Source organism: Microchirus variegatus (assembly GCF_963457635.1).
Source record: "Microchirus variegatus genome assembly, chromosome: 9".
Taxonomy (NCBI): Eukaryota; Metazoa; Chordata; class Actinopteri; order Pleuronectiformes; family Soleidae; genus Microchirus; species Microchirus variegatus.
The window spans coordinates 27,112,008-27,131,384 of NC_139810.1; the positions used below are offsets into that span (position 1 = coordinate 27,112,008).

The 19,377-nt window shown below is 43.3% G+C and overlaps 1 protein-coding gene across 1 annotated transcript in view; it reads right to left on the minus strand.

Moving 5' to 3' along the window:
• scube3 (signal peptide, CUB domain, EGF-like 3) overlaps positions 1–19,377 on the minus strand; it is a gene marked incomplete at both ends in the record, with an annotated part of 106,997 nt that overhangs the window by 47,647 nt on the left and 39,973 nt on the right. Inside the window, 2 exons of the mRNA XM_083895117.1 lie at positions 3,884–4,000; positions 5,484–5,630. Of these exons, the coding sequence (XP_083751243.1) occupies positions 3,884–4,000; positions 5,484–5,630 (264 nt within the window). The remainder of the gene's footprint in view (positions 1–3,883; positions 4,001–5,483; positions 5,631–19,377) is intronic.

Genomic DNA, 19,377 nt, shown 5'->3' on the forward strand with positions numbered 1-19,377 from the left:
GTCACTGTATTTGTGCGTGTGCGCATGCAAATGACAGGGAGAGAGACAGAGGAAAGAGTCAGGATGAGCTCACGTGAGTCAAAGCTGCTGTAACATGAAATCAGATTTTGGCGATTGAAAAAAAAAAAAAAAAAAAAAAAAAAAATCCCATGACGATCAGTGTTAGTATTGTGGCATTGGCTACAAATAAATGTGGTCAGACAGCGTGAGCAGAAAAGGGCGCCGTTTACACCTGGCATTAGAATGTGTTTTCTGTGATCAGATCAGGTGACATTAACATGCGTCTTCAGTGTCCACATCAAGATCTGATTGCTATCCGATCTTCTTGTGGGAAAAAAAGTATTCTTTGATGAGCAGAAAACCGACAAAACGAGACTGCGCCGTTTAGTCGCTGCGTTCACGTTAGCTGTGATCAGAGCCACCACCTTATTTACACATTTACAGGATAACAATCTGTCCTCAATCGCGTCTCGGGTGTGTTTACACCTGTACTTGCAAGAGGTCAGGTGCTATCTGATTGCGATCCGATCACAGAAAACACATCTTAATGCCAGGTGTAAAGGGGGGCCTTGGTGTCCTGAGGATGTGGTCACATGCGTCTTCAAACCACCTCCACATGCCGGTTTTTGGGATCAGATCTGAGGACACGTTCTCGATTGGACTGGGAGCGTTCAGACATGTGCTTGGCGCGATCTGGATGTAATCAGATCACCCGGGACGGATGTTAATAACCGGGTCTGAACGGGGGTCAATGACAGATCGACACCGCTAAGCGTGCACAGATTACGGCGACTGCTATGTGTCGACCGACACCTCTCAGTTCCGACGTGGACTCGGCAGCAGTTACAGAGGAAAGAGAGCACAGTGAGATACTAAATACACCAAGGTGAACGCACAGACCACCCGACATGAGAGCAGCGTGTTTACGTTATGGGCATATGCATGAAGACTACACGTGTTTACATGCATGCGATGCACTCATGCTGGATACGTATTGTATGTTTGTGTGGTTGTTTGTATTATGAAATGCATCTCTCGCTCTCTTACCGTGTGTGTGTGTGTGTGTGTGTAGCCAACTCTTCAGATGATTGAACTCCTGAGCATGCCTGCATCTGCCTGCTATTTGTGAATGTTTATGATTTGCTGTGTTAACAGCAAGAATGATTCCACATGATGGCTCGCTCTCTTCCTGATTTATTTATGCAGAAATGAACCCCATTTGAAATGAACAGAAGAACTGTCTTCAGTCAAAACTGTAAACTTTAAAGTTGAGCAGGTGTCTGCACGCTCTAAAAGTGTGTGTTTGCAATGTGCATGTTGAAGTGAGAGCAGTGCGCGTGTGCCATCCATTTCCTTACATTAAAAATTCTCACCTACGGTTATGCACTGTCTCAGCAGAGGCCAGATAAGTGGGATAAAGACGTGACAACCTCCAAATGGAGCAGCATGTGTTGCACTATTATAAAAATGCATGACCAAGCCCGGGTGAGGAGAGACACCACGAAATGAATGACAGCTTTGTAGAATGCAAATGAAACGCCTCGCATACCGACCATCAGAGCCACAGACAAGGCAAACACCATATGTAATCATGCGCCATGTTCATTTCAGAACTCCTTAACGGATGACGTAATTATCGCTATGCGCTACGAAGACAGCTTGTGACATTTAACAAGTCTCCACAAGAGACCATTCCCTTCAGGTGAAATAAAAAACGGAATTTCTTTCATCAAAAGAACTGATTTGTTTATAGGGGACATATTACACCCTATTTCTTCAAGTTAACCTAGTTCCCTGGTGTCCTGAAGAACATGTCTGTGACATGCTTTGGTCAAAATACCTTAAGGATGAAGCACCACAGCAGTTCAATCACCCTGACAAAACAGCCCTGTTCAGAACACTCGCTTTTTTGAGTGTCTGTCTCTTTAAATGCAAATGAGACACAGGAAACTACGTCAGCGTCACTGAGGCTCCGACATGAACAGCGGTTAGCATTTGGGAAAGTCATCATTTGCCGACTCTAGCCGGCACATTGCCGTCATATGTAAAATGTATCCACTGGACACGTAAATCCTCTGAGGCTGGAAGTTTGTGTAGAACTCTGTGCTGCACTGTGGAGCCAAGAATGGAACACTTTGCGGAATTCCGCTCTTCAGGATACCATTGCCCTCGCCTGCACTAATTTGTTTTTTAGGGACAAAGCGGAGCTCCGCGAGACAACAATTCCAGGAATGTCTCATTGTGACGTAGCAATGAGTGTGTGTCACAACATCACAGGTTTTATCTCCTGTACTGACCACAAAAACATGAGCGAGTCATCTTTTTTCACACTTTGCTTCCTCATAGGGCCTCCAGAGTCCCAAATATAAGTATTAAAATGATTAAAAAGTCGATTTTGTCGCCTTTAACATATTCGTCCAAACAATTGCTGCATTAAAAATCTGGCACACCAACTTCAAATATCAACGTAAACCTATACGTCTCTTCACAAAGTGCAGACATTGCTTTTTCTGGTGGAAACCCCTCACATTTACAGACCCAGCTCCTCGTAGCACTGCCTCTCTAAAGATCTTTTAATGTTCTTGTCACTCAGTCTCCCCTCAGTGGTCATTTGGCAGGTTGTTTGTTTTAGTGGGGTTTTTTTTATTATTAACTAATAGATTGTCTGGGAGATGGAACGCTCCTGTGTTGAACCACAGAGTGGGCCTCCCTCCCTCCCTCCCTCCCTCCCTCCCTCCACCTCTCTGTTTCTCCAGACTCTGTGGGGGGGAAACAGAGATTTTAACTGGCTGTCTGTTTCCCAGTCTGGCACACCGAATGTAAATGTGCTTTTTTTGCTCTCCGCCTTGGAAGTCAGGACACAGACTGGGACATATAATTTGGTAGCGGTCAATTTTGCGGCATCCCCCTAGCCTAGCGCGGGTGCAGCAATAATGACATGTTGGCTGACCAGACCTTGACACAGCTCCTGGCTCTCATCAGAGCTGTGGTAATAGAAACACTGAGCTTATCAGCCACTACCCAAATAAAACCCTCAAAGTTAACAGCCACTGAAACCAAGCGACCGCCTCACCAGACGCAGCTCCTAATTCCGTAACTATGTTTTTCTTTATGTCTTGCACAACTCACTGAAGCTCGCATTTACAACCCCAGCTTATTAACACCGTGAAGCACTGGATGAATCGGTTTGAATGGGTTTGTATAACAAGCAGACGGCACGGTTAAATAGGCAGATACAATCGAGTCCTTTAATTCATCGTGGCTAAACACTAGTTACTCACATTACCCGGTGTGTTTCGCACCTGCGAGTCCTATCCGATGGGAAACTGCCCTTCAGAGCGGCTCAATGTGCCCGAGCAGCTGAATGATTTTTACTCAAGTCAACTGAGGCAAACGCAGATAAATGCCAGTGGAAGGTTAGGTCATGTGTGTGAGTTAATCCCTAATGTGAAGCAGTGGAGAAACGACCCAAGGGCTAATAAGACAGTGTGTGTGTGTGTCTGACTGCATGGCTGAAGGAGAGAGGGAAAAGGGAGAGAGCTGTTGCACAGTGTTTAGTGAGGAAGAGGAGAAAAGAAGAAGACACCAAAAAACAGATGCAGAGACTCAGGTGTTACTGGAGCAGCAGCAGCAGCAGCACAGTGGATGGTAGCCTTTTGTCCTTGTATGTCACAGCTCAAGAGAAAAAAAAGACTCAGGCATACAACTACTTAACAAGGCCTGTAATTCTATTTGAATTTTTATCACCATAAACCTCATTTCAGACGTTAATTAAATTTGCTGACGGATATTGGATGCCGAGCTAATCGCTCATGGTTCTACGTTTTCTGAAGCCGTTTCATTCCTTGCCCTTGGTAGCTGTATGGGAAGTGAGGTGACTCACCTACACAAGTCTTTCCATCGCTGTGGAGGACGAACTTCATGTGACAAGAGCACTTGGGGCCGTGGTCTGTTTCCTCGCAGATGTGCTGGCAACCTCCATTACCATAGTTACACGTTACTATCAAAGGAAGAAATCAAAAATACATTAAAAAAAAAGGCACACATTAAGAACACGTTTTTATTTAACGGCGGGCGACGGAGAGGTTGGTGACAGGAAATGAGAGGATATACAGATAATATATATTAAAACATCAATCTCAGAATTGTATGAATCTATATTGGATCTTACAAATGAAGATCAGCGTGAGCTACACTCTTAAAAAAATAAGGGTTCCAAAAGGGTTCTTCTACAAGGGCTGAGGTTCTGCCTGGAACCATTTGCTTCTGAAAAACCCTTTCCTAAAGAAAGGGTTTTTAAAGGTTTCTTGGTAACACTAATGGTTCCAGTAAGAACCATTTTGATCCAGAGAACCCTTTAAAACCCCTTTCCTGAATAAAGGGTTTTAAAAGGGTTCTTGGTGGAACCTTTATAAAAAGGTTCTACCTGGAGCTAAACAGGGTTCTCCTATGAGGACAAGCAGAAGAACCTTACATGGTTCTACTTAGCACTTTTATTTCTAAGAGTGCACTTTTGAACCCAGCCTCAAAATCTAAAGAGTAAAATGTGTGAGATTATTGGTGATACACAAAAAAAAACTGCTTAATGTCTCGAAACCTTGAGATTTTTGTTGCATATTTTTTGCTACTGGTCACATATTAAAGGTAAAAATCTGTGTTTTTTTTTATTATCATGAAGGCGAAATAATATTCATAGCCATGGCTTCAACCGCACTAAATATTTTTCTCCTCTTGACTGAAGGCTTACTCTGGATTCTCAGAGGATCTGAGAGGTCACAGTTTTTTTAAACTTTCCAACAACTGAGCAGGGGAATCTTAAGCAAGAGGCTGAATTCCCTCGCTCACAGTAAGTCCCTCGGAAGAGAGTGCGATTTCTGGTCTAAGTTTCTGTGTCTCTTTACAAATCTTTTAAGTGCAAATACATTTATATGCTGGTGGGAGACGAGAGCATTAACCTTGGCTCTTTAAACACACCTGTGATGACAGAGTGAAAGAGAGCACAAGCAAGCGGAGCCTTCCACCCGCCATCCTGTCTGCACCCTACCATCCCAGCGCCTTTTGCCCTTTTCCTGGGCTGTCACAGAAAACTATAGAATAACACTTCTGCAATCCTTATCCAAACACAGACAAATCCCCCGTCAGCCCTGGCCCCAGCTCTGACAGGATGATCTCTGTTGCACAGCAACAGGAAGTGTGTGCTGTCCGTCAGAGCGGTCCCCTTCGAGTAACCTCCAACACTTGCCCCGGTTGTGTAAATGATCAGCTCTTATTTGATAAACATGTTTTTCCTCACAAGAACCGTTCAGAAGGTGAGTCACGGCGAATCGTAACGTAGCGTAAATATCCACTAAAACTACTTCGGATCTGTTGGAAGGCGTTCGAGGAATGAGTGCAATTACACCAATCACCTTTTCACGAGGAGCCTATAAATCCCGCGTCCGTGCGCGTGTTTGTTTGCTTTGCTCTGTGGTGAAACGACTTACATTTGCAGTCCTTCATGTTACGCGTGAGCTGGAACCCAGGTCGGCATTCGCAGGAGATGCCACCCTTCTGCGTTTCCCTGCAGATGTGTGCGCAGCCGTGGTTCTTGTCCATACAGGTGGGTCCCTCCTTTGCGCCTTCTGGTTGCGCTGGGAAGGAAACAAAAGAAACATGAGGAAGAGTTTAACTCTTAAGGTCTTCGTAGGTCATTTAATACTTTTGTTTTGGGATCATCTCGCCCCAATGATCTTTAAAGGTCACATAGAGTGGTCCTGTTGCACATATATGTTAGTTATGGAGGTCTACTTACATATATTAACTTGTTTTTATGATCAAAAACCTCCTAGTTGCTGTAAACTAGCCGATAGAAATCCTCTTTTCTGACGGTGTTTTTCTGCTGCGAGATTTCAGAGTGAACTTTCACCCCCAGAAGACAGAGTCTTGTGATTGGCCAGTACTATCCAGCACATCCGTTCACAGAAGCGCAGCGCCCCCCTCTGGAACGGTGGATGCACTGCTCCTCATTATCAAAACATTGTTTTAACAGTGTTTAAAAATAGCTTCGTCACGACTCCCCGCCGCAGTCCATTTTATGACTTTAAACCGGAGTCAGACCCAGAGTCAGAAGACACTGTCGCTCGTGAAACACCTCCACAACAGACGTTATTCTTCTTCTGCGGTTCAATGTTCGTAACCGGATGTGCCCGGACTAGTGCCCGGAGCAGGACGATCGGTTGTTCAGGAGAACCGCTGCTTACGTAACTATTACGGGATTTTCAGTGATCTCGTTGAGCCCCGAGATTACAATAAAACACAACACAAAAAAAAAATAAAAGGCTCAAGGAAGATGAGCGTCGTCTTAATAAAGTTGATTTATTACATCAGAGTTTGTGTTCTTAATCTGTAATTTCAGGCCTTGTCCTTGAGAAAAATATGTTGATTTTGTACATTATGTTCTCATTTAGAGGAAAATGGAAGATACTAGTTTAGCACATGCAGTGTGAATGACAACTGGTATCAGGTAGGTGACACAACCATTAAGTTACAGGTTTTTTTCTCTCTCCCATTTTTAAAACAGCGTACTGATTCCCCAAGGCTACACTCTTAGAAATAAAAGTGCTAAGTAGAACCACATAAGGTTCTTCGGCTTGTCCTCATAGGAGAACCCTTTTTGCTTCCCTTAGTATTACCAAGAACCCTTTTAAAAACCCTTTAGTCGGGAAAGGGGTTTTAAAGGGTTCTCTGGATCAAAATGGTTCTTAGTGGAAAAACAAATGGTTCCAGGTAGAACCTCAGCCGTTGTAGAAGAACACATTTGAAAACCCTTATTTCTAAAGGTGTAGAAACACAGCATACACCAAACATATATTGCCTAACTTGGTTTTTAATGCAATTACTTAAAAAAGGAGAATGTTTTTAATCATTAAACTTTTAAACGAGCTATTATACATGATTATTAAAAGATGTTCGCTGTCATGCACGTTGACCCTCGCGACCATAATACAGCATATATGCCTACATTGCCGGTGACATGACATGTGCCCTGTGCCCCATTACAAAATATTCAAGCACTTGTTGGAACACGCTCACTTGTTTCAGGCTATAAAACGTAGGCCGTCTACAGAGAGGATAAAACTCCCAGCAGGAGCTGATCCAGTAGACCTGTAATTTTTAACTGAGGTAATCCCCCATTCAGAAAAGAAAACACTGGGGGGGGAAAAAAAAAACCTCCTTTGTTAAAATCTTCCAGTGGAGAGCGAGTTCAAAGGGGTATTGCACCAAAATATCTCAAGTCATCGAGGTTGAAGCGCTTAATTTTAGAGCGTGACTCCACAAACCGCAAATGAAGATGTTATCGGGGTGGAAAAAAAAAAAGGGTATGTAATTATTTATCAAACACGGCGCACAAATATGCATCGTTTCTGCGTGATTGTGTAAATGCTCGACGCAGAGGTAGAGCAGACTCCCAGCGCGCATTGGACTCGGGCCCTCTGTGAAATGAATTACGACACGGTATTTCCTCCACTTTGCACTGCACTGTAATAAAACTGCTACCTTTAAGGAGAAACACTGATCTTTAACTCATTTGTTATGGAAACACTGCCACCGCTCAAGATGCAGTGACAAACCCCGGCACTCTGGCTCATTAAAAAGTCAACAGATCCTTTTCACTTCTCCTCCGGTGGAAAGGGAGGCAGTGTGCGGAGAAAACATCTCCATTAATGTCTCATTAAATCTGCTCTTGCACTGAAGGGTGTTTGGAGGTCTAACATTCTTAATTAGCAAAACTTTTTTTGGGGGTGCAAATTCAAGCATTTGCATACACGTGTGTAAATGTCAACACCTTACAAAAAAAAAAAAAAAAAAAAAAAAGCTTAAATAACTATGTGCACTTTTACTCAAAGTCTAAATGTCCTGAATTCCTTGCGGCACGATGTGACAATTAATAATGAATCTGATCCATATTATTTACACAGTATGTCATTTCTGCCTCTCAGTCAAAACAATAACAGCTGACTTGGTTTGATGGTGTCGTGAAACAGTGTGGGAACTGTCAGAGGAGAGAATGTGCAGCAAAATGAAACGAATAGTCGCGATCGATTAGTGATAATTAAATGCAAAACAACAGAAAACACTACTAGAAACAAATAGCTGATGTTTCATAGGAGGTTTGCTTAAAGAAGTTATAGCCATCATTAGAGCTGAAACAATTAATTGATTACTAAATTAACCGTCAACTATTTTCATAGTCGACTATTTGGTTTGAAGCTTTTTTTTCATGATTAAAACAAGATTTCTGATCGTTTCAGCTTCTAAAATGTGAATATTTTCTTCATTTCTTTGCTCCATAAAACAAAGAAATCATTAAAAGTGAATCATTTTGGTTTGTGGACAAAACGTTGGACCAAATAATCCTTAGTTGTAGCCGTCGTATACGGCAACATACAAATATGGCTGCACATTTCATATGTGGTTTACGGCAGACACGGAAGAACCCAGAACCCGTGCAGCTAGCGCAGTGTTGTCGAGTCGTACAGAAGTATGCACTGTAGGAGAGTAAGTACATGTTGTTGCCTGTTCTGGTGCTCATTATATTCAGTCAAAGTACTGTAAAGCCTCCATGGTGATTTTTACAATAAAGACTGGAGAACATCATTAAAAGGTTACCTGAAATATAAATAGGGATTTATATAGATTTAGTGTTTGGCAAATGTAGGCACGAAATGCATAACATTACTCATTGTCATTTTTTCAATTATGCCCTTTGTTTTAAATGCCAATAGAAAACCTATATTTCAGTGCTGATGTCAGGAATTCATTCATCATTCTGATTCTGATGACTTTATTGATCCCACATGGGCACGTCGGCCTCTGCAAACACATCAAGAAATACATAAAAGAAGATTCCACCATCATTTAAAAGGAAGTACTGTCTGTGTTGAGGAGCCTGATTGCAGGGGAAATAAATGACTCGGAAACAGGTATGCTACTCCAGTCACACACTGTGAAGAGCCCATTAAGACTCAGAATATGTCCATCCTCCATCACTTTAAGTCCCAAGGTCGTACAATCCTCTCAGAGGTAGCCTCGCCTGAGATCTTGTCATTCATGCAAACAGTGTGAGCCTTCAGACACTAACTGCAGCAGCAGCAGCCTTTACCTGCTACACAAACACTGAGCTTAGCGCGTCGACTCTGCAGGAGGAATAAGTAAAAAAAAGCGCAAAATGCAACACAGTGAAGTGAAATGAAATGAGCATCAACAGAGCGGCGGCTTTAAAAGTGCTGCAAAATTCACAGCGAGCCATGTGGATATTTAAGTAGGAACGTGGAATTCAGTGGTCCCTTTTCTTGGCCTTGTGTCAATCTGAGGCCAGCGCGAGAAACACACATCTGTAAACTTAACAGAGGATTGAATTTCCAACTATGTAACCCCAGAGGACCAAAGATTACTTGCTGAGGTTGTGTTACGTATCCCCAAACTCACTTCACTCCTCCTTCATTTTTATGCAGCCCCTCTACTCGAATGCTACAGACCCATCCATCAATAACATGTCGAGCTGGGGCCAGAACCTGGGCCTTCATCTCTCTGAGGACCAATAAAGGCCAAAGTGTTGACACAATGGCCCTTTTCTCAAGGCCAGGCACGGCTATCATCCACCGTGTACAGTTCCCTCCAACTGGCTGCCAAGGGCCTCCAGTTTTTATCATTACTAAATGATGGGAAGCAGTGGAAAAAAAAATATCATTCGTTAGTAGGTGGAAACTATATATATGTATGTGTGTGTGTGTGTGTGTGACACAATCTGTTGACCCATAAAACATAACTCCTATGTAGAAACTAATAAAAACTATTACAGACCAGTTTATAGGCAGAGAACTGGACAGGAAATACAGTCCAAAGTCTTGGAATTCAGAAGTAGTTCTTTCAAATAGCTACAGAGAGAGAGAGAGAAACCAGAGAGAATATGGCTTTCACACGGCTCTACGTGGTCATCAAAACTAAAACAGTGAAAAGGAGGGAACACTGCAATTAACCAAGGAAACAAGAGGGAGTGTACTCTGAGTGAAGAGGCCACAACTTTGTTCTACCCGGACAGGTCGTGACCTCCGTGCCCCACCAGTGCCAGAATCAATAAATCGCAATGCACACCGCAGGACATGTGCATCTCTCCACACAAGATTTTTTCTTACTCTGGGAAATACTGTGTTGCCAGGAGTGAGATGAGAATCCGCACACATAATATGAAGCCACAACAGGCAGCTGAGCTCGGAATGAAGTCTGGAAACGGAGGAAACGACCGACAGTGAGTGAAAAAAAACAAAAAACAAGTGTTATCAATTTTTTTTATTTTTTTTATTTTTTTTAAATGAACCGAGCTCAAAAAAATCAGCGAGGAAAATGAAAGGAAAATGTTTTTTTTTAATATCCCTCGCATGAAAGAGAAAATATTGTGTTCATATTGGACCCTTCACTCACAATGTGAAGCTGGCGCGGAAAATAGGTTCTCAGGGACTTAAAAAGCAAATTGTGACCTCATAAGATTGTTTTGGGCAGAACAAATCTTCACCGCTTTATTTTCCTGTTCTTACTGAGAGCAAAACAAGCACCGTCCTAATATAATCAAGTGACGACTGCAAATGTATTTCTTCTTTAAATATTTTTGAAGCGGAATCAAATTCAGCCTCATCATCTGCAGGACAGACACTAGGATTAGGAGAAAATCAAACCACACAGCTGCCTGTCGGGGAAAAGCAGCAGGTCAGATCACAACCTGATGTAAAAGTGATGCAACCAGAAATCTGTGCAGTGGAAGGAATGTAAGGGATTTAGTGATGACAGTGAATCCTACAGTATGAGAAAGTTAAGTCTGAATTGATAGATTCCGCACTGATATGAGCTCAAATCACTCTCTGAGATCATTAATTAGAACTCATTGCCAGTGGTTGAAGTGAAGTGAGCCAGTACTGTCCGGTTATTTTACTATTTGAAGTACCGGCACTTATATTTGCGTACTGGCACTTCTACTCTGTTTAGTCCAAATCATTATTATGGCCCAGAATAATCATTTCTCAGGTTGCGCTACTTGACTTTCTCGGGAGAACCGCTACTCCACTGAGTTTCCTCTACACTCTTAGAAATAAAAGTGCAAAGTAGAACCATATAAGGTTTTTTCGGCTTGTCTTCATAGGAGAACCGTTGTTGGTTCCAGGTAGAACTTTTTTATAAAAGTTCCACCTGGAACCCTTTTGGAGGGTTCCACCAAGGACCCTTTTAAAATCCTTTATTCCGTGAAAGGGGTTTTAAAGGGTTCTCTGGATCAAAATGGTTCTTACTGGAACCATTAGTGTTACCAAGAACCCTTGGGATTCCCCTTTGGGAAAGGGTTTTTCAGAAGAAAATGGTTCCAGGTAGAACCTCAGCCCTGGTAGAAGGACCCTTTTGGAACACTTTGGAGCACTTCTAAGAGTGCAGTGTCGAGATTTTTTAATTTTTATTGTTTAAAAAAAATATCTATCAGGCCTTTGATCCACTGTGGCGCCCACTAATGGGAGAAGCTGAAAACATCTATTAAATATCTATTATCTTGTTTAGTTTTCATATTCACTGACTTCTCGCCACTTATAATACTATTATATTAGCATTAGCATAAGAAGCATTACCAAGTATCTTTTATGTACTGATTTTCATAATTTATTGTTTAGAAAAACAGAGAAACAGACATGCGTCATATGAATAAAGGAAGTAGCACTTCCTGCACTGCTCATTGCTCACATCTGACCTGGAAACTATTTTATATTCAAAATCATTTGGAAAGAAAGAGTTCTACTAACAGGGTATAAGTTGTAACCGGACTTAAGGGACCGTGCAAAAGAAGAATCGTTTATATTGTTGCGCCAACTTAGACACCCACTCCTGTGATCCCGTGACAAAAGCTCAGAGGAGGCCACAAGGTCTTTACCACAGTCCTCGCTAACTCTCTTAAACCTGAGAACCATGTAGTCGAGCGACTGAAACAATGGGCCTGAAGTAGCGAAAGGTATGCCAAGGGTTTATAGTCTGCTCTGAGAGCTTGGAGCAGTGAAAAGAGGGATCATGGTCCAGGTGGAGCTTCTGTCATACGTCTCTCAGGGGGGAGACAGTCCCCTCTTTGCTTGACACTGGCTGGAGGACATTAAGCAACTAGTGTTGGTTAAAGAAGGAGCCTAAGCATGGAGCCACCACACTATTAAAGCAACATTCCTTCCTCTTAGATAATGGGCCCTTAAAAGTTTTAATGGGAGGATAAAAATGTCAGCGCATGGAAAGGAGATTGGGAAAAGGAGCTGAACCGGATTGGGCTGAGCTGCAACACAGATGGTCAGACAGAGCCATGGTGCAGCCAACTGGTCAAGGAATTACCTCCTCGCAACCAACTCTGCTCATAGACACCAGACAGAATCCATCCAAGTGCTACTGTTCGGTCATGTTGCGGATTTTTCCCCAGTTTCAACAGTTTCAAAGTTGAGGCCAGTTATTTTTTCCTCCTGGAAACTGGAAACTGGAGAGCGGCGTATGTAATTGCTGCTGCCAACAGTCCACTTTGTTGGTCCGCACCTTATGGGAGTTGATGTATTGTTTTCATTTTTTCAGGTGGTTCGCTTCACATTCGTAAAAGGCCAAACTCAAACGCACGATAAATTGTGTAAACGAAAGTAATGTGCACAGAAATAGCACTCCGTTACTGGTCAGACATGCAGGCTGGTAAGGAAGACAAATGCCTAACAGTTTCTCTCCATCACGGAGCGTCGGAAGGTTAATGTTCATTCGCCCCGCGGCTCTGGTGATGAGCGGCGTTTGCGAGGCCGGCGGGAGGCTGGTGGGTAGGTGTTTGTGATGGAGCAGCTACAGCCTCAGGTTTCATCCTAAATCTCCCCCAGTGAGGAACTGGAAGAATCGGGAGGAGAAACCACTCCATGGCTGGAACAGAGTCAGAGGACTTGGCATCCGTCCTTTTTTTGTCTGGAGGTTGCAGCTCTACCTCCTCCACATATAAGATAATACCTTTGGCCCAGCTAGGATCATCACCCTGGTGTGGCGTGAAGGCATTGGCTCAGACAGTAGAGTCTTGCTCTCACCTTTTAAGTCATGTGCCCTCCCATGGCTGAGAAACAGCGGCGAGTGTGGTGCTCTGACGGAAGGACGTTCTAAATCTATCTTAATGTGCTACTTTAACCGCTTCCTCTTCTTACTGCATACTCTGGCTGGTTTGTCCATCTGGGTTGCTGGATAGCTATAGTACTATTTAGTTTGGCTTTTAACCGAATTCCTATTTATTTTCCACGTTATTTATATTTTAAGCCGTTTTAGTCTCTCGCATCTCTTTCAATCCCTGTTTCATTTGTCTTTGCATTTATTTATCAAAAATGTTAGGAATGTGGCCAAAAACGGTTACTACATTCAAATTCAAAATACCGAGGTCTTTTAGCTTTGGTTTTCTGACGTAACTGGCAACCAGTGGTTGCTCGGCAGCTGAGACTCTACTAACTGCAATGACTGGTAGACGGCGGTAGGTGGCGCCACATGCCAAAACATGATTTGCAGTCTGCAAAAATTTTTTTTAATGCAAATATTTTGTCTGTACTGTTGTTGTTGGTGAGTTCAGTTTGTTATATGAACATTATTCCTGAGTCTCTGTGACATATTAGGAGGATTTTATGGCCAGTTGCTTTAGATTTATTACATAATGCACCTTTATTATTCCTTTATCTATTTAAATCTATCTAATTCCAGTTAACCCTTTACCTCTTTTTTTTTTCCTAATTTGCAAACTGGTGAGATAGCATTTCCTCAACTACCTTTTTTTTGCATGTACTTGTACACATTAACATACATAATTGTACACACTGAGACGTGTGAATGTATGCGAAGGCATAAACACTGACCGTGTGTGCGTTTATTTGTGCGATTGATATCAAGGCTTATTTTTCAAAAAACCAAACCGTTTTTTATGATGAAGCGTCAACAATTCCTGACAATAGACCTTTTAAAGTATGTGAAAGAGACAGGTACAGTTGCTTATGAATGTAGGCATGTAACCACGCCCGCATTAATGTATATATATGCATTTTTCCTGATTGTATTTGCATAATGTATGCAAGTTACACAGGCATTTGTGCGCCTCTGCCCATCTGTGTCACTGACAGTTGTGCAGCACCTGCTGGAGACACTGCCACTCTGCCCTTCCCTCGTGTTCTATCAAGGTCACCTCATTGTACACTCCCAAAGGAGACGGGCGTCCTCCCAGCAGAAGACAACAGAGCAGCAGCAGCAGCAGCAGCACACACTCAGGCCACTCGCTGTCTTTGATATAGAGATACAAAATACATGCTATTACAGAGACTTTCCAAAAATCAAAGGGAGAGGCAACTGAAGGAGGAGTCTGTGTTTGCAGAGCTCAATCGAGCCCTCTGGTTAAAGCCATGACAGCCAAGTGTGAGTGGAAAAACCCCACTGGCACTCGGGGCAGTCCGCAAACAGCATATGCTGGTGATGACCGTCTCAGACATGGCCTTCGAAAAAAAAAAAACCCATGAGCAAAAAAGGGATGCCCGTTTGAAATGAGGTAAGGAGAATTCAGTGGCAAAGCAGCCAACATTTGCTGAAGCCAAAGCCAAAGATGCATATTTGTACAATGGTGGGGGGCGGGAGGTTGAGGGGCAAAGGGCCTGTGAAAGTCTGGACAAAGAGAGGGAAGATGAGGAGTGATAATGTATGACGGAGACAGGGAGTGAAAAGAAAGAAGGGGACACAGAGAAAGAGAGAGAGAGAGAGAGAATGAGGGGGAGATGAAAGTGTCCTGTATGTCCATGTGTCTGCTGCTGCTGCTGCTGCTGCTGCTGCTGCTGCTGCTGCTGCTGCTGCTGCTGCTGCTGCTGCTGGACTTACGTGGAGAGAATTAATAGGTAGCAATGGAAGCATGAGGTGTTCCTTTCGCTCCACTTCCCCAGAATAGGAAAAGAGCCTGGTTATACGGTTGGGCTGCAGAGCAATGGAGCGGCGGCTTGTGCACTTGTAAAAACAGTTTTGTGGCCAACGCACAGACAGACAGGCCAGGCCTGCTGAGAACGAACCGAGAGGAACACACAAGACACCATGTCGGCTCCTGCACAGCGGAACAACCGCACACGGCACAAGAGAAGACGACATAACGCGAGAAACCATTAAATTGTCTTTCACGAGCGCTAATGCGTATTTGTAATATCAAACACAGCATCGCTGTTATACGTTATAAGTCAGTAGCTGCAGTTTGAGATTAAAAAAAGAGGCATAAAACAGGGTTAAGTGACCTTGTGTCTGATTTTATACAGAAGGAATGTCATGGCTGCGGGGAAAAACTAACTAAAACATGCTGTGGTGAATTTATTATGGATCTGATCATATTTATTGGGAAAACTACTTGCACTGCTGCAGTTCTGGCCGACATCCTCGTGTCGTCATGTTACGCTCTGCAGCTAAATGTCATCAGAGAACGTGCCTGAATGAGCCTCCAGCAGGATTACATTTAAAAAAAAAAGGAGAGTGTGTTTGATATTATGTCCATCATGTCTACTGTGTCCAGAGAGAGAGAGAGAGATTAGCTGCACAAACGGGCAACAGCTCCTTTGGGAAACGAATGAAAGTTGTAAACACAGGAAGAGGTTTTCATTGACAGAGTAAACATTTCCTGGAAAGATAAAGTCTACTGGACAGACTGGAGCTCCACTGATATCTTCAGCCAGGTGGCTAATAAAGAGCAACAAGGCTAATTTATAAAAGGAAATGGTTAATTTGCTTTTTCTATTATAGTAAAGATGGTAAAATGCTTTCATTTTAAAGGTGCATTATGTAATAAATCTAAAGCAACTGGCCATAAAATCCTCCTAATATGTCACAGAGACTCAGGAATAATGTTCATATAACAAACTGAACTCACCAACAACAACAGTACAGACAAAATATTTTCATTGAAAAAACACCTTTTGCAGACTGCAAATCATGTTTATGTTTTGAAATCATGTTTTGACATGTGGCGCCACCTACCGCCGTCTACCAATCATTGCAGTCAGTAGAGTCTCAGCTGCCGAGCAACCCACGGGTTGCCAGTTACGTCAGAAAACGAAGCCTAAAAGACCTCGGTATTTTGAATTTGAATGTAGTAACCGTTTTTGGCCACATTCTTACATATGGTGCCTTTAAACATCTATTGCAACTGTAGGGTTTGTTTATTATAATAATAATAAGGCTCATATGTGTGCTCTTCCATTCAGGCAGCGGCGCAGATTCGTGCCTCAACAAGGACGGCGGACAGTCCACGAGCTGTGTGTCTCAATTCTGAGTCTGGATCCTCAGAAGTGTGAGGAGATGAGTCCTTCAAACGAATCCTCTGGAGGAGAGGGAAGTCAGACGCTCAGTGTGTGTGTGAAACGAGACGGTCTGGTCCTCACAACTCACAGTTACATCACCCATTCCCCGTCTTCCTCTTCTGAGGATATATCTATAAATAAATATGTCGAAAATATGTCATCTTTCAATGGAGCTGAAGAACTAATGGCAGGATTTTTGATCACTTCAGACAGTTCTAGTTATTAGTTTCGCTATTACTTATTAGTTTAGACCGTACAGTTAATACTACTTTTTAAATCTTTTATGTAAGACGGGGGAAAGGGAGTTGGATCGATGCAGACGCCGGCATGTGACGTATCTCAGGCGAGAGAGACAACCATCAAAGTCAAATTATTCCTTTCTTCATTCCATAAGCAAATGTTACTAACCTGGAATACGATTTACATGTTATAACGTATTTATTGTACAGATTTGTAGATCTGTACAACAGTGGTTTAACAACAACATCATATGTGGTAAAATAAAAGTGCTTAAGCTTCTTCTTTTTGCTAATTCTTATTCCAAAAAACTGTTTCAATGAAAGCAAGAAAGAGCCGAAAACAATTTAGTAAGTCCCTGTCAACATTAAACCATAAAAAGTTTCAGAATGATATCTTCTTTTCATATTGTTATTATTTTCCACCGAGCCTGTTGACGTGTTGTTGTAATAAAGGTTTTTATGGCAGTTGGCAAACCAGCAGAAAGGTGCATTACCGGCGACTTTTATTGCTCTGCATCAGACACGCAAAGATACATCCTCGCCCTCCCTTTGCAGGCAAACAATGGCCGCATTTATCGAACCAACAATTCGATTGGGATAGCTCACGTTGCGGTGCTGTGATGCATTTTGACAAACGGACGCACACTCCGTTTGGAGGATCCAGGCGAGGAATTGAGACACGACTATTGACACCAACCGTCAGGCCGTGTGTCCTGGGCCTTAGAAAAGTCAAAGACATCCTCTTGCAAGGGAGACTTCCTCTACAGACTTGACTTCACCGGTTTGTGACCGCGTAAGACTTGAGCCCATTAGAGGACCTTTGGCAGCAGTGAGACGTGTAATTTCAAAGTTTTCCCTTCTGCAGAGAGCTTCTGGCCAAACGGCTCTGCGTGCGCCGACAGATGTGACTTTATTCACAACGCCAGTCACACTCGTGCCGTTATTGATTGGCAGAGTTGAAAGGCAGAGCGACGCAAACACCTCTGCATCTCGTCAGATCTACTGTATGTGAATCACTTTACTTGCGTCAGTGCTACTCGAAACATGTTCGACCGCGCCGCAAAACGCCGCCTCGCGCTGATTTGACTTTCAGATCACCATCGTATAGTGTATGGCGTTATTCTGTCGAGGACAAAAATGCCTGAATGCATGAGTTAGCTCTACGTGACTTAAATAACACAACCCATCATTGGACGCTTAAGGTAACTGCCCGACAGGATATTCAGAAATGCAGAGGACTAAAATTATGGACGTGTGGGTTGACTGTGCCAGAGTTTCCTGAATTCCAATGCGCTGGAGTCCCGTCTCACACACACGCACACACACACACACACACACACGTCCCTGTTATCCTCCTATAGAAACGAGACAATAAATCAAACGCAAAGCAGTGGAACCTTTCTTGACCTAAATGGCATTCCAATGAACCACTAAGCACCCCGGCTGGCCTTTCAAAGGCTTTATTTCTCCACCGGAGGAAATGTTTGTGGAGAATAAATGAACTGTTACATTCTGGCCAGTGAGACAATGGAGCCTTCATTTGGCCGGAGTTATTCCTGTTCATGGGGGCAGGGGCAGGTCTAATAAGAGACAGGCCAGCAGCAGACGTGTCATTAGCTGAGAGGCTGGCAGACCCCTGCTGCCTAATTGGCACAGGCTCACCACTAACAAGGGCTTACCAGCAGGAGAAACATACTGGTATCAGCAGGCACTGCAGTGACCAGTGCTCCGCTCTCCCCCGGAAAAAGACTCGCAGAAATCGCCCGTGATACACCTGCACCCATTAATAAAAGAAATGGAAAGCTGATGCATTTTTAATGAGGACAATAAAGCTTGTGAGCAAACAGCACCCCGGGCTTCACTCTTAAATAAGACACGAGAATGTGTGATGCATTAAAAGTGACTTGGCTGTGCGATTAGATCAGTTTTGTATTCTTCCTTCTCCGAGCCCCCGTGCATAATTTTCTTTTATTCAGCAAACAGGGTGATATTTGCAACAGTTCTGCAGGCCAACTCTCCGATAACTTGGTCAGGGCCACTTCCTAACCGCTTCCCTTTCTCTCCGCAAACACACACACAGTTTAAAATCGAGCAGTAACAATAAACAGATGAGTCGCTGTTGTGTCTTTTTGAAAATAACGTAAAAAACAATGACGGGGCAGCTATCTGATGAGAAAAGGAAGTTTGGAGATTGATGGCAGCATTAATCTCCTGATCCAAATGGGTCTCATCTGGAAGCAATAAAGGCAAAATGAATATGATAATGGAAGATTAACAGGAACTGAAGGCATTTATCAAGAATGAGGAACGAGAAGAAATGAAGTGAACTCTGGACCGGAATGAGACCGGATCTCTGCACGCAGTCCACCGATATAGTCGCGGCGCTTTTAAACACGCGATCCAGCTCTCTGCGCCGCTAAAACAACGCGCAGTTTATGAAACGTAAACACCGACAGTTCACGAGGCCAGACCGATCTCACAAACCAGACTTCCGAGATCATCGGCTCACCGTCCGGGGGAATCGGCGACATCGCAGTCTAACGACTTCCAGGGCGATGCAGTTATCGCAAAACAAAAAGACAGCGAAGACGAGGAGGGCAGAGATGAGGAGACGCTCGGGTCCTGCCGCACATGCTGTCAGAGCTCCGCTGCAGAACCGAGCGACCACAACAGAGCCCCAAACCCAACTGTCAGGGCTGAGGAATCCGAGGACGGCTGGGTAATTACATCAGGAATAAAAATGTGCTTTGTGATGGCGGTGGCAGCTTTTT